At 29.2% G+C, this 16,355-nt stretch overlaps 1 protein-coding gene across 2 annotated transcripts in view; it reads right to left on the bottom strand.

The window, feature by feature from the left end:
* Window positions 1-4,707: 4,707 nt before the first annotated feature.
* Window positions 4,708-16,355, bottom strand: part of LOC135930467 (N-alpha-acetyltransferase 25, NatB auxiliary subunit-like) — a 43,516-nt gene continuing 31,868 nt past the window's right edge. Inside the window, exons 17-27 of one of the 2 annotated variants that reach the window (XM_065467268.1) lie at window positions 16,120-16,164; window positions 15,044-15,147; window positions 14,566-14,688; window positions 14,298-14,340; window positions 13,605-13,982; window positions 12,152-12,326; window positions 11,211-11,537; window positions 10,719-10,972; window positions 10,190-10,354; window positions 9,542-9,766; window positions 4,708-5,134 (exon numbers count right to left, since the gene is read on the bottom strand). In XM_065467268.1, the coding sequence (XP_065323340.1) occupies window positions 4,991-5,134; window positions 9,542-9,766; window positions 10,190-10,354; window positions 10,719-10,972; window positions 11,211-11,537; window positions 12,152-12,326; window positions 13,605-13,982; window positions 14,298-14,340; window positions 14,566-14,688; window positions 15,044-15,147; window positions 16,120-16,164 (1,983 nt within the window). In that variant the 3' untranslated portion in view covers window positions 4,708-4,990. Of the gene's footprint in view, window positions 5,135-9,541; window positions 9,767-10,189; window positions 10,355-10,718; window positions 10,973-11,210; window positions 11,538-12,151; window positions 12,327-13,604; window positions 13,983-14,297; window positions 14,341-14,565; window positions 14,689-15,043; window positions 15,148-16,119; window positions 16,165-16,355 lie in introns of those variants that run through there. The other variant, XM_065467270.1, reaches the window with a different exon arrangement.

The raw sequence follows: 16,355 nt of genomic DNA, 5'->3' as shown, positions 1-16,355 counted from the left end.
TTTGGAAATTTTTAAAGTTGATAATTAAGCAAATATATACCATTTTGTTGCAAAGAAGATTATTAGGGAATCAAGTAGAACAACTTGGCAAAAAATATATTTTTTAACCAGTACTGGAAAAGTCATTACGGATTAGACTGAAAAAATCATGCTAAATAATCATTTTCATACATGCGCCTCTTTCTAACCTTTCCCAAATGCCATATTTTTAGAAAGGATACACATTTTTAAATCCAAAAATTAGGTTTTAGCAATGTCTACACGACAGAATACTCCCTGTAGACAAAACCCTCTCATAGACTTTTACCTACCCCCACCCCCCTCGCCCATCTTGTTATCTTTGGCGGCGATAACATAACCTTATTAATTACAGTTTTAAATTTAATGGTAATCAATCTTTATATATTAAAAAAAAATTTTATTATCAATACTCTACTACAAACTATAAAAAAATTTGTAAATATAAAAAAAGTTATTAATATTTGGCATGAATATGAATTTGTTGATAGAATTTGTATATAAAAGTAGTAGAAAATTATTCAGAAATACGTTTATTTTAATAATGACTGATTTGCCATAATTTTTAAAGGGAACAGACCTATCAGGAATCATCATATGGATTTTAAAGGATAACTAAAAATTAGGGTTTTAAGTTAAGGAATGATAAAACGGTATTATCATGTTGTAATGACGATAGAGGAATTTTATTATAAATTACGAGCGTTTCGCTTTTTTAAATATTATTATTTATTTTCAAAATTGTTTCTTTTAGCCTTAGAAAGTAGATATGTGGAATATAGGGTATCAATCGATAAGCATTCAAAAGATCTAATCTCAGCCAGATACTCAACCTTAATGGGCGAATCTCTATTTAATATACGTGTTATTTTTAAATAGAAATGTAATTTTTTTGTTTTTATGGTAGAAGAGCTTTAAATCACTTACCTACAAATCCACATCCACAAGGTGGCATTCAAGACTATTATAATTTAAACAACCATAAAAGTCAGCTTGTGATTAAGCAATATAAATGATGTTTTCTTATAAATGTATTGTTTGGGATACTCAACTATTATATGTTAGATTTATATTTATCATAAGTTTTAAATTATTAATGTTTCATTACTAAATTAAATTACAATGAAAACATTTTTTCACAATCTCGAAAAATTATTTGATAAAAACAAGAAGATCGGATTCATCAGTGTGAATATCCATTTTATTAGATATCTCTAATTGACTGTTTGCTTAATTCCAGGGATGTGAACCCTTCGACCAAAAAAAAAGAATCCAGGTAAAATTTGAAAGGACCCGGTTACAGGGTTCGGTTTCAGGGAACATAAAAATAATAACTCAAAATAAGATTTTCTTTTTCATTCATTTATTTTTATATTTCAATATATACATATTCATAATTTACAAATGAAAAATTTTAAAATGAAATAATTTATATTTTAAATGTTTTATTCTCGCACAATCATAATATCTTCTAAAATATCATCCTTGAGATTTCCACTTAAAGTAGACAATATATATTTCAAAGATTAAAATTCACGTTCGTTATCTTTATAAAATTATTGTACTTGTGTTGCCGGTACAGCCATGAAGATTCTAGATTAGATATATAATTCTGGATATATTGAAGAATTTTCTTTCCAGAATTTTAAAATATTTATAATATCCTTATATATTCTATAGCTTCTGATATAATATTAAAGATGCAATAGGCATTTTTTGATCCTCCTTTCTATCTGATGAAGATTTGATTTTTTTTTCTCTATTTAAAGTAAAATTTCAAGATCATCAATGTTGCTATCATTATTATTATAATCACTACAACCAGTAGGTATTGCCGTAACCTCCAATATATTGTATGGAATTTTGCGTATGCCATAAATCCTTAAGATGGTCTTTGGCCATTTGTTTTTGCTCAATACTCAATAAAATTTTAAATGTATAAAAGCATATACAGCACTATTTCGCAAATATTGTTGCTCTCGAATTTCATGTTTTGCTAATGTTTCGTATAAAAAGGACTGTAAATTTTCCTAATCTAATTGACATCTAATCCATATGCCTTAAAATTAAATAAACATAATTGTTCTGATTGTAATCTTAATATTGTTATTTTTAAAGGAACTAATACACTAGTAAGGTTCTTTATTTGGCACCAATCATCTTCCGACAAAATGACCTCACATGCTCCTATAATAAAATCATTACAAAATCTTTCTAACTTAATAATCGTTCTAGCATCATACAAATTAAGGACCAACGTTTTGTGCATTATCATTAACTTAAAATATTATTACTTGTACTACAAAATAATTCACTTTCAAAATAATCAACATATTTCTATAACATAGCATATTTCTATAACATAGCATATTAATAAATATTTACATTAAAATATTATTACACTGGAAAATAATTTATGATATATGGAAGTCCAGGAAGAAAATTAAAAGAAAAACGCGAAGATAAAATAAATGTTTCCACAAAAAAAGTTAATAAAATTTATATTATTTTTTTAAAAAAATTTTTATTTTTAAAATTTTTTATGACACCTAGAACCCTTGGACCTCCACTTTTAAAAAGGGTCCGGGTTCAGCCAAAATAAGAGGGTTCAGGGTCCGGGTTCACATCCCTGATTAATTCTTGATGTTGAAGATGCGATTTGGTCTTTCCTCAAAAGATAGACACAATCGAAATTAAGTCAGTTGACACATTGATAGTCTACATCAAAAAAAATAATATTGCATGGTAAAATTTTTTATAAATAAAATTTCCACATTTTTCATTTGTTTTTCGTTATTACCTGTTTTTATCCATAGATTTCCCTTTATGACTTACAAGGAGATTTACATTCCTAATTATTGATAAGTTTAATATTATTACCAGAGACCTGCAGGCCCGGCCCTAAGTCCGGATACCAGGGCCGGGCCGCATTTTAAATTTTTAAAAATACAGGGCCGGGCCGTATTTTTTTTAAAAATTTATACAACTTGAATTATTATATTCGTCAATTAGATATGGTTATAATGATTATATATAGTTATGATTAATATAATGTTTGGTGAGAGTTAACACTAGCTAACACTCATAGTATCTATTACATAATAAAATTATAGTTTTCCTGCCATGTAATAAATACGCAAAGGATTAAATACATTATTATATAATATATAATATGTTATATTTTTTATTAAAAATATCATTTTTATTTTTTTTATAAATACATAGTATATTCTCAAAATTTTATTTACACAAATTTTTTATAGTATCAATTTGTAATATACTAAATATCTGTTTAGAATAAAAATAAAATAAAGTATTTAGTGTTGTTAAACGGCTCGTTTTGAGCCGATATTTAAAAACGGCTAACTCAGTGTTTTATCCAGAAAAATATTATGCAAGCCTGAAAATTTTGCTCATAGAAGGAGCAAAGGTCTAGACATATAGTATCGGACGTTTTTAAAAATCGGCCCAAAACGAGCCGTTTAACAATATTAGCTAATATACTTGCTTATTAAATGATAATACTCGCCGAAAAATATGATAAAACACGAAATAATGAATTCTTTGAATATACCAGGTCGAATATATTTTTAAAAATTCCGAGCCGGGCCTAAAAATTTAAAATATTCGGGCCGGGCCTAAAATTTTTAAACCCTGGCCGGGCCGTAAAAAATTTTTGGAAAAAAATCCGGACCGGGCCGAAAACTTTTTAATCTGGGCCGGGCCGGGCAGTACAAATGGTACAGGTCTCTGATTATAACTATGTTTGATAAGAGAATTAATAGGTTATAGATTAATGGAATGAGACAAACAGTAGTGTTGCTAAAAGGCTAGATTCGAGCTGATTTTTAAAAACGGCTAATTCAATATTTTATCCAGAAAAATATTAGACAAGCCTGAAGATTTTGCTTATAGTTCAAGAAGTTTGGACATCTATTAGCGAAATCTCGAGACTTAGGCAATGTTTTTCTGGCTAAAATATTGAGTTAACCGTTTTTGAAAATCGGCTAAAATCGAGCCGTTTAACAACACCAGTTAAAGTATCGAATTTTTCAGATCTTTTTAAGTCTATTATGATATTAGATTATTATCATATTTAGGTTCAGCCACATAATTGCGGCAGAAGAATGATTTATCAATTTTATATCTATATAATTCCGACCTAAATTAAAAATTTAAATATTCCACAACTTATATCGCCAATTAATTCATCGGTTACATCCGATACTCATTTATAGAATACAGCACTGCTAAGCTAATCATGTCAAATCAAGCTCATATACTGAAAATCTAAAAATAAGACTACTGAGATTTTCCTTTGCTTCCATTTTTTTTAATACTTTAGACCTTATATATATTTTTTTATTCTTAGTTTACCATAAAAAAAACAGAAGAATATTTATTCATGTGTTTTCGTCGGACGACGCTTTTGATACCATTATTATTATTATACTATTCATTTCTAATGAGCAAAAAAATATTATATTCGTTAAGATAACTTTATAAAAAAATAATAATCATGTCTTTAATGTACAAATATGGTACAAACGTGATAAAAACATCATTTAAGCGATTTTTATAAATTATACGATTTGTATAAAAATATAATTTTTTTTTTGCTAAGTAAAATAATTAGCTAAAAAAAATTTGGTAAAAAAAAATTTCCAGCGAATAAAAATTGGTCACAAAAAATAAAATAATTCAGAGTTTTTAAAATGAAAATTGGAATTTACCAAATTTGATTTTAAAATAATTATGGTTTTTGATATTTTCCAATCTGTAATTTGAATACATAAATGCCATATTTTTTAATTACAAACTAAAAATATTTGCGCGAATAATAATTTTGGATTTTTCTTTGCACATGTGGAAAAAGATCATTGTATAAAAAAAAAATTAAGAAAAGAAGAGAAAAAGATAGATTATTTTAGATGTTAAAAAAAATAATGTTTCGTCTCAAAAAAATATGAAGTCAAGATTTAGGTATTTGCAAGGAATTTATGTATTGCGACGCCGTGTTAAGCATCCTATGTAGCTCGCAAAACGACTTTTGATAACTGGTCGATATTTTTAAATAGAGGTCTTTCGGCAGATTCAATTTGGATAGATGTTCGGGCTTTACATGGTTATATAATTGTATTTATAAATTAACTAACGCGTAATGCATTAATATATAAAATATATCAATAGGGATGCACTGAATCTAAAATCCGTATACCGGGTCCGGATATCCCCTATTCGGATCATTTCGTTATCGGATCCCGCCGGGTAACTAAAAAATTTTAAAATCCGGTTACTAGGAAAAATTGGATTCGCTACAACTCCAGAATATAAATAATTGTTTATTAGCTTGGTTGCATAATAAATGATGATAAAAAAAGATTGACTTATAAGCAATATGATTGTTTTCAAAGCAGCCTCCTTAATGAGAGAAAATAATTTGGAGGTAACACGCCATAATTTATCACCTCTTTTATTTTTAAATATATTAATTGTGGAATCGGTACAATTTTTAGCATCCATTATGTATCTACTGACTGTAGATACTTATTTAGTAGATCTATTGTTAATAATACCTCGAGATAAGAGACCAGAGGCTCCGATAGAATCATGATTTCATCATTTGAATTAGAAGTTCCATTAGAGAAGTAAACTAATACTTCACCAATAGCCTAAAAATTCTTATCAATGATACGAGCTGTTTCTAAATGACCAGTCCACCTCTGGTCTAAAAGTCTCTTAAGAGTATGGTCTGAATATTTAAAGGATACGTTAAAACGCCTAGAAAAATTATACAATGTATTAGCTAAATCAAATATGATAACAATATTATTATACCAATTTTGAACCAAGCAACTTGTGGTTGTAGAAATGTATATAAGGCCCTTATTTATTAATTTTTTTATAGGAGGATTTGTACTCCTCCATTTCAGCCAGATTTATTATATTCGATAAATTATTATTTAATTCATCAAGTTGCTTTGAAATACAATTAGTAATGCTTTCAGCAGAAAGACATTGTAAATTAATGATTCCTAGTAAATTTTCTTGGATCTCCACAAAAAATATAACGAATAATTATGCTCAGATTTCACAACTTGTTTATTAATTTGTATAAATTAAATAAATAATATTTTTCTAAAATTTTTTTTGCATATTTAAAATGGTGAGTTAAAAAATTATTTTCCCCATGCCCCTCCCTATCCCCAAAGCAGGGTTGCCATGTCAAAATTTTCAAATTGCGGGAGAAATTTGGTATTATGCGGGAGAAATATAATAATTGCTAAAAAATTTTTAATTGACTTAATTATCCGCCTTTTATTATTTATTTAGTTTATATAAATACAAAGTCGGTAACTATTTTTCAAAAAAAAATAACATCTTTGATTTATTAAAATATATAAAAAAACCAACGATCTTTTTTAAATATAAAAGAATGTAAACAAGATAAAATTTTATAAAAAAAAACGATTTTAATTTTACAATTAAAAATATATTTTATGCGAATGTCCCGCAAAACGACCGCAATTGGAAATCTACCGTGTGTGTGGCTTAATTATCACGTTTAAATACATAATAAGGTACTCCTAAAATAAGAAATAATACAGATGAAACTACAGTTGCGGCAATTGTAATCACTTATCTTGTAGTACAACATTCACAGAGATACTTAACATTACAATGTTGGTAAAATCTTTTCCCCATAATATTTAACGACTCTAATATTAATGAAAACTATACTTGTAGAACAAAAATGAGCAAGGCTATCATCAATGTTTTAGGACCTAAATCAAGGAGGTCAATTCCTGTCGATTTGAAAAATGGGCATGCATATGCAATTCTAACAGATGCATCTAATAAGCTCCGCTATTTCATCTAAATTAAGGGTTTCAATAAAACTATTAAATTTTTTCCCCTCAAATAGTAAAAAATCCAAAGACATAGCTAACCATATAATGGTAAATATAGCAGATTCGAGATTATAAATAAATTGCATGTCAGCTTTCTGATCTGATAATGCCTCAGTGAATTTGGTAAAAACAGAGTGTATTTACAGAATTGAGTCAGCACAATGTTGGTTGCGATATGTTCCTAATACCCGCCATCGATAAAATTTTAAAATTTTATAAACATTTAAAAAAATATTTCTTAAATAAAGATTATAAAAGCTGTCCTAATATTTTAAAAAAATTTTCAATAATGAATGGCAGAGGTATATTTAGGAATGATTTCACATGTAGGAAATCTACTACATGCTGTTAATGTGTAGTTGCAATCAGAAGAATCTTTACAAAGATTCACAAAATTATGCTGCAGATGTGTTCATCTTTACAGTTAAAAATTGACAATAAATTTTATGGCGCCATTGCTAAAACTTAATTATATTTTATTTGAGATTTTAATAATAGAACTAAATGTTTACCGATTGAGATATTTATAAAATTCCTGGCATGACATATTGTATATTTATGTAACCATTAGCTCGGCCTCTAATGTTGTTAAAGCAATCTCCCCTTTTTCCCGGCAGTCCTCATCAGGCTAAAAAAGCGCTCGGATGAGGCATTAGAATGGGATAAGGAGAATACATACTCGCATATTTTTTCCAAGCATGGGGATTTATCGTTATTACGAAAAAATTCTACCCATTTATCCTCTGCTTTTAGACCATCTAATTTTAAGTATTTTGGCGAATCATAAAAAATAGAGAAAATTCAATCTCCTAAAACAAGAAATCAATGTCTTTCTGTATTTTTAATATATTTATTAAATTATAAAAACCATCCATTGATGGTTTTTGTTCCAAGGTCATAATATTTAAACAATTGTATATTAAAATCAAATTTTGATTGTAAATATTCTAAAAGTGTCTTAATAAAAATATCTGCTTTATTTAAAAATATATTAATTTGAACATTTTAATATAATATTTTAGCAATAGCGCCATAAAATTTATTATTAATTTTTAACAGTAGAGATGAACAGAGCTATATCATGATTTTGTGAATTTTTTAAAAAATATTCTGATTGCAACTAAATATTAACTGCATGAAGTAGATTTCCTACATGTGAAACGAATCCCAAATATGCTTCTGCCATTTCATACTCGAAAAAAATTTTCAAAATTTTAGGACAGCTTTTAAAATTTCTATTTAAGAAGTATTTTTTTAAGGGTTAATTTTAAAATTCTATCGATGGCAGGTATTAATGACAACCATCTGATAGGTATATATCGCAACAACTCGCACCATTCCAAGTCAGACCACTTCACCAACTCTTTTAATTCATTAACTCTTTTAGTTGATGACTAAATTCATTAAAACATTTCATCACAATTATTTCGACATCCACAGATAGTACATTTATTGCCTTGTAAGAATTATGTAGTATATGGCATATACAGCCAATTGGTATTAATTCATTATTGTGCTGCCTCAATTCGGTAGTTTTTGCCAAAATTTACAGAGGCATTATCAGCGCAGAAAGCTGACATGTAAATCATTGATAACCCTGAATCAGCTATATTTACCATTATGAGGCTAGCTACATCGTTAGATTTTTCACTATCCGTGGAAAAATTTTTAAGAGTTTTATTGAAATGTTCTTAATCTTGTTGAAATGGCGAAGGATCTAGGGAAATGTTTTAATATTTCCCTTATTAGTTGTATCTGTTAGAATTGCATATGGATGCCCATCTTTCAAATAGTCTAGAATTGACCCCTAGGATTCGGGTACTAAAACACTTGTGATAGCCTTGCTCATTTTTGTTCTGCCACAAGTAAGGTTTGTATTTATAAAATATCATAAGAAAAAGATTCGACCCACATTGTGATGATATAGCTCTGTGAATGTTGAACTACATGATAGATGTATACGATTTCCGCAAATGTAGTTGCATCTGTATTATTTATTATTTATTATTTGAGAATATTTTTGTATTGCAATCGATGTTGATATACTCCCCTGTACTGACTTATATTAATGAAATAATGGTAATTTATTATTGGATAAAAATAAAACAGGATAAAAATAAATTTACAAACTAGACATGTTTTTCGAATAAATATTTTAAAAAAAATATAAAAATAATCAATTAATATCTCAAAATTATTATTTATCTATTAAAAATGTTAAAATACTAAAAAAAAAAATTGCGGTAGATTTCCAATTACGGTAGTTTTGCGGGAGAGAGATGTCTGCGTATAAACTAAAAAATTGCGGGAGTCTCCCAATGATGGGTGGAGACATGGAAACCCTGCCCCAAAGGTATATCCCTCATGGAAAATAAAATGAGGTTAAAAATATACGCAACAAAATTCTCAATAATCGATTTAATAGAGTGGACAGTGATTTTGACACCACGTGGTCTTTCAGACCAAAAACTGGGACAAGTATGACCAGGAGCACCGATTAAATGGAATCAGCCGAGTCCATTCAATAGAAAGGGAGCCATATAAAATCCACTAATCATTTTAATTTATACAACCAAAGAGGATCCAATAATATGAGATGAGCCAAATATTACCTCTAGAATATTCCCCAAACTTCCTAATTCAAACGCGTTCACTATTTCGTTAAGTGGTTCTTCGGCGGAAGGGGAGGATGGATGATCGGGATGCGCGAAACTTTGATTTTGTTCTAAGTAAGTATTTATATCGAAAGCAATCATTTTTATCGCGCAGGATAGGTCTGTATAAACGCGTACGTTAAGATGGACTAGAAGTACGCGAATGTCTTCGTACAATTGGTTCTGTTTCGGAAAAGAGTAGGTACAAAGAAAATTAATGAGGAGAAATGAGAGAGTGGTTATATACACCCATACTATATTTCTAAGTTTAGGCAATTTGATTTCAAGTAAATGTCCTATTTAACTATTAAAGGGGAGTGTGAGCGTATGAACAAATAAATTTAATTTTTGGTGGACACTATAGTTGGATATTGGCTAAAAATCGGCTAATTTAACCTAATCTATGGCTGTACGCCGAAGAAAATTCGTTAAGTATTGAGTGATTAATATCTGCTCTCTTCAAAGTTGAACTAAATTTTAAGTAGAAACCTCGAGGCTGAGGTGACAGTTCGGCTAAAATTTCGATTAGCCTCAGCCGGTAGAGCTTTTACCCAACTATAAGTGGTTACCGTTGAAAAAAAAATTTATAATATTTATTTTTTTAACTATCATTTCGGAATCTTCGAAGTAATTAGCGCCATCTTTATCGGCTTTGTTGGAACCGTGAGGGATTTGTTTTTTTTTTGATTGCATCTTTTTGTTGGCACGAATTTTGACTGGTTGTAATAGTCGGTATATGGAACCAAGGTAGAGGCAAGTCAGACCGTAAGTCTTATTTCGGTTGTTTTTAATTTATTTTTAAATATAAATATCATATACATTATATTTTCCGTAACGCTTTCTTTTTGAAGCGGAATTCGGGATAGTAAGCTCGGCTGTTTATTCACCACCCTCGCTCTCTCCCCCAACTAAATTAAGTCTGCTCTATTTTCTTTATTTATTTATTATTCCTTTTTTTCTTCTGATTTTATCTTCAATTCTTTTATGTTTTTTTTTCTTTTTACTGTATTTTATTCTATTATTTATTAGAGATCCTAGATCAACGCGCAAAATGAAGTCAGAACCTAAACTAAATTTAACTATAGTAACAAAAGTATATAACGCGAAATCTTCTCTAGCAAAGGGATAAATTTACCTCTACAACGAACCTAAGATGATAGATTTTGGATGCCGTTTCCAGGATGAAATTATCGGAATCGATTTTGTTAGTGGAGGATTTTAGATTGTTGCAATGATTATGATTAGACAATGTGGCGGCGTGGTTTGAACGTTGATTGTAATTGAAATATGTGGGGAATCCCTGAGATATTTCGTGTAAACGAGGTAAACTAGAAACAGACGAAAATTGAATTTTGTCCTTGTAATCGTCTGTTATGAATTTGGTGATAGCTTATTTATTTTTTAAAAATGTCCGTTAGAAATAAAATAAAATTAAAACAAATATAAATTCGATCAAAGTAACCTATATAACCCAACCCGTATGATGAATTCGAATCAAATCAATATATTCATATCATTATATTATAAGAACTAACATTATCTTTTTGCCCATATGCGAATCAGATCAATAATACATACCCTCAAATTACAAATTAAAGTAGATCAATAATAAATCATTCATTAAAACTTTGGAAGGAAGATTTGATGTGCTCAATATTCTGCTTGTAAATGGCCCTGATATTTTTATCTTGTCTTTTCAGATTTAAATCTCCAATCTCTTTTGAGTTAATAATGGCGGCATTATTATCGTTTGGAAACATCATTTTTTCGATGATCTCGTATAGCCTGTTGTTGTCAGTGTCCAATAGTTCAGTCGGTTGAGAATTTTTTGTTTCGAGATTCTGGTCCTCATTACTAGCCAACTTGGTATCGTCCTTGGAGAACGAGACCAAACGGACCCCCTTAAAATTCCTCAACAAATCGATCATCTGATTGTCGGAATTATTTTCGCATTCTGGATTTCATTGTTTAGCAGTAAAAGAAACAAAAATTTAACTGGCATTTACTTTGCTATAAAAGGTTACATTTGACTAATTTACGGCAAATTCTTTCAAAAAATGGGGGATATTTTTTTAATAAAGCTAATGTTAAAATAGATTTATTCAAATGAGGAAGATTAATAAATGGGATATTATCATATTCCCATACTCTTCGATCAAAATGGTAAGGCAGAGATTCGAACCCTTTAAAAGTATGGGCCGGTTCACAAACCCTCTTTAAAATATAGAATTCTAGAATCAAACCGGTTACTTCGATCTCGGTTCGAATTTACGGGGTGAAGGATATCAAAAATCTTTATAACATCTCGTTACACTGAGTGCTATCCCAAATATCGCATCATCGTTCCTCTTTCTCTCTGTAGAAAAAATGCTCCTAATTTATAGTAGGCCTATTCAAATATTATTTCGTTATGTTTCGATTCCAACATTGCCAATAACGAATTTCTTATTCGATGTTGGCTTATCTGTAAGAAAGGCCATTTAAAAACTTGGGTCAAATTTATGTATTATAAACGTTTGTCTTCAATATAATGAGTTAGGCAATTAAATTAAAATTTAGTTAACCAACCATCTTTCGGGCGATCCACGTGATCTGGCGTAGTGTGATTTGACGATGGATTGTACAGGATAAAATTGATGACGATAGCCAGCGAAACGCAATTGATAATGGGATTCAGGTAAAGACCATCACTGAAATGGTAGATTGGGAGGTTGGAAGGGAAGGGTCCGTAAAGCCTGTATTTCTGAATGAAGAAAAAAAAAGTAAAGTATTAAAACAGGCGGGAAAAAAGTGATTATAGAATTAGGCCTCATTTATAGTAATCGCGAAATACCATAATGTCTCTCACGCGATACGTAAATTCATGGCTAAACTATGGTATAGCCGTATAATTTAACATTATGTATTTGATAATTTAAAACATCCATATTTTTTTTCCTTCAAAAAATATCGTTTTTTAAGCAGGATAACCTGGAGTGCTGCGGCTGATTCTTAAATATGCGGTAACACCTTGGAATGGAAATTAGGGCCGATTATGTCTATTCATACAACATAATGATGCCTAATAAAAAATTAAATATAAAATATTGGTAGATTTGATTTTCCATAAGATTGTAGTAGTAAAATAAAAAAAATCTAAAATCATTATTTTTTTTCCATCCCTACTACTATAGTCACCATCACAGATTTTTCTGTATGTCTAGCGATGATTTAACGGCTATGTTCAAACCTTATTTTTTTAAAAATAATTAGTAAATTCAAACTGAGTCTATTTACAAGTTTAACGTTTTCTGCATTTTTTTTTATTTCAAGATAACATACTTTAATTAGATGTAGAGGGTGAAAATAATCTAACTGTTTTTAAAGAAGAAATGTGTTTTTTAATTTAAAAAAAAACTTCCCTTTTTTTCAAATTTTTTATTACTGCTATAATCTTACGGGAAATATAATCCAGCAATATTTTAATGTAAATTATTTTTATCTACCAATATTTTTCTGGAAATTTCATATAATTTCATAATCAATTATAATATTCGCTCATTTTGTAATATTAAATTTTTATATAAAAATAATTAACTTTGCCATTTTTTTTCTATAATAGAAATATTCACTTTATTAATTTAATGTGTATTTCAAAATTACGTTAAAATAATAAGCATTTTTGAATTGTTTTTCTTTCGCTGTTTTTATATTTAAAAAAAAATTGTCTTTTTTATACATAATTAGAGTCAAATAATTAAGCTAAAAACTCAAGATTTTATTTAGTTATTAAAAGAAATATATACTATTGCGCATCAAGGGGACCAAAATTCCGCAAAAATACCTAGAACGGTTTCATACCTCTCAACAATTCAAAAAAAATGTGGCTGAACGATTTTGGCGGGGAAAATCTCTAGATTCCAAAATAATCTCTAAAGCTTGATTATAAATGTAGGGGACAACTTTGAAAATTAATTTCCCCCCCTCCCCCCGATTGTAGAGTGCTATGAACCCGTCCTAGTTGACATATTTCTTTTTTAACTTGAAATTTCAAATCTTCGTTTCTGCTGTTAGGCGTTTGATTCGCGCTAGGATGGCTGTCATCCCGATCAGATTCTTTGTCCGTGTTATCTTTGGAATGAGCGAAATAAAGGGCCATCTCGCGCCGCTGGATTAAGATATCCACGAAAGTTATGACGAGCGATTTGAAAATGCACTCTTTTTTGTAGTGCGCTAAAAATTCGGGCGTTTCCCCAAATTTTGGGTCGTTTTTCGGGTAGGGTAATGGACGCGTGGGTCGACCGGGTTGATGGGATAGGTTTGATGATTGACGCGTTTGCGACGCGTATTTGTCGGAACCCATGACAGTGCATATGGTCAGGGTGTGGAGGATACGGTTACGAAGAGTTATCCATTGTTTCTTTCAAAAAAAAAATACCGTATATTCTTATATAAAAATTTCAGAAATAAAAATATAAATCAAATTATTCAAATCCAAAAATAAATATTGTTGAAGGTCACCGTTCTGTCAGGAACCGATTTTCAAAAACAGAACAAAATCACAGAAGCGATTCTAAAGGCCAAAACGCCCCTAATTATTGTTTTAATTCAAACATTTTATTATTCTGAGGTTTGAAGGGCCTTTTCAATGATTATTTTGAAAATCAAATTTCTACTCGAGAAATTTTTTTTTAAAAAAAACACAAATTTATGAAAAATTGTATTTAAATAAAACCTCCTGGTAGCCATTTTCCTCTATGACCTTTTCGTAATCCAATCTAAAATCAACAAATTGTATTATAGCATTTATGAGAAAACAAAATAAAACCATCCATATGAATTGACCATTTAAATTCTGTCTTATTGACTGATTTATTTGGTCCCCCTCCCTTCTTTTTTTCTTACTTTTCATTCATTTCCTTCTTTATTTTTTTTCCTCTCCACATACTATATCATATTCTAATCTCTATTTCTTTTGCCCGAACAAAATTTCCCAATCAAACTTCTGATTGGATTGGTAATTGTCCAATATGTAATAATCGGTATTGTCACAAAATCGATCAATTTCCAAATCTTGCAAATTTTTGAGCGGAACAGAATCGAGAATCTCTTCCACCAATTCGTAACTGAATGTTAAGCAAAAAATATTCATATAACTCCATTAAAAATAAAGAATTATTTAAAAACAAAATTTAATATCATCCATGTTTAGTAAAAAAAAAGGGAAAGCCCAGTCCTGTCGTGCATGAAGCATAATTTGACTCAGATGCCTTCTGGTCAAGATGAGGCGAGTAGGCGAACAGATAAATGGACTCCTAAGTGAGAAGATATTTAGCATTCGCGTTATTTATTTACTTTTGACCGTACCAACTCAAGAGTTCATTTAAATTATTTACTTTGTTAGTCCGTAACAAAATGTTAAACAGACAAAATGGATAATTTAATGTTTTGTCTCAAAAAAAAGAAAGAAAGTATTATCACTTGTCGGCCTCCGTCAAAAGATCTAACAAAATGGATTCCACACTTATAAAATGGCGAGTTAAGGAATGGGTCAGGTGTCGTTTAAAGTCCACAAAGTCGTAAATCTGTTTATATATTTCAAATTAATTACAATATAATATATATATATATATAATAATAATACTATCGCTAAAAAATAAGAATTTCCAATTTCCATTTTTTTTTTGGAGGAGGAATAGAAATTCTATTGTTTCATTCGTTAAGCTTTTATTTCGTAGCTTAATAATTTTTTAAAAAAAATTTCAATGAATATTATTAACGCAAGAGAGTTCTAGAAAACAACAAGAGTGGAGAGAAAATCCCAAGTTAGAGATTTTCCTGGGATCCCAGGTTGGCACAGACTTGAAAAAGTCAGAGAGAAACAAAAAACAAGTTTTGGCCCCCAATTGTTTTGTTCACCTATGGACATTTTTCAATTCAAAATAAAAATCATAATGGAAAACAAGAGAGAAGACTTTGTTTTTTTTTAGCAATGAACCAAGATAATTCTTTCTTATTCCCCCTTTGCCAAAAATATATGTAAATCGATAACTTTCTTATCAGGGAAACCTCCAGATCTTTTCCAAAAAAAAACAAGCAGATCCTTTGGTAAGTTTTTTTTTCCAAAACAAAATGTCGAAGTTCAAGGAAATTGATTCATTGTGTTTTTTTAATCATCATTTAATATGTGACCAATAATGTACATCAGAGATGTGCCGATACAAAATTATTTTGAATTTTTTTTTCACCAATCGATATTTCCTAATAACTCGATATCGATTACCAAATTAATTTTTATAAATTTTCTTAAAATAAAGGTATTGATGGTACAATATCTTTCTTTCTCTCTACCTTCCTTCCTTCTCTTTCACTCTTTCATCTCTCTCTCGAGATCCGGGTATCTGTTCTAAAAAAGATTGTATTGGGTGTTTTCTCTGGTTTACATTAAATGCCAAAAAAAATCTATATTATATAAATAAATAAATTCGTGTTTTGAAAACGAAACTAAACTAAAAAAAACTTGATGAAAAAAAAAATCATGAAAATAAAAAGAAAACTTGAAAAAAATTGACTTTGACCACTGTAACGCTATAATCCCAAATCTGTGAAAATAAATAAAATCGTTCAAACAATTAATACAAATTTAATGAAATTTAAAAATAAATTATTCTAAAAAAAACTTAATTTTTTTTAAAAAAATTGGCGCCATTACTGACCTTCTATAAAGTGACAAGGGAAAGTGATCATTTAGATCTTTCTTCCTCCTACTTTTTATTTCATTCTTTCTTTCTAA

Source organism: Gordionus sp. m RMFG-2023, chromosome 5 (assembly GCF_954871325.1).
Source record: "Gordionus sp. m RMFG-2023 chromosome 5, tfGorSpeb1-WG-v2, whole genome shotgun sequence".
NCBI classification, from domain to species: domain Eukaryota; kingdom Metazoa; phylum Nematomorpha; class Gordioida; order Chordodea; family Parachordodidae; genus Gordionus; species Gordionus sp. m RMFG-2023.
Note: the sequence above shows the minus strand (reverse complement) of the source record. Positions and strands in the feature narration are given on the sequence as shown.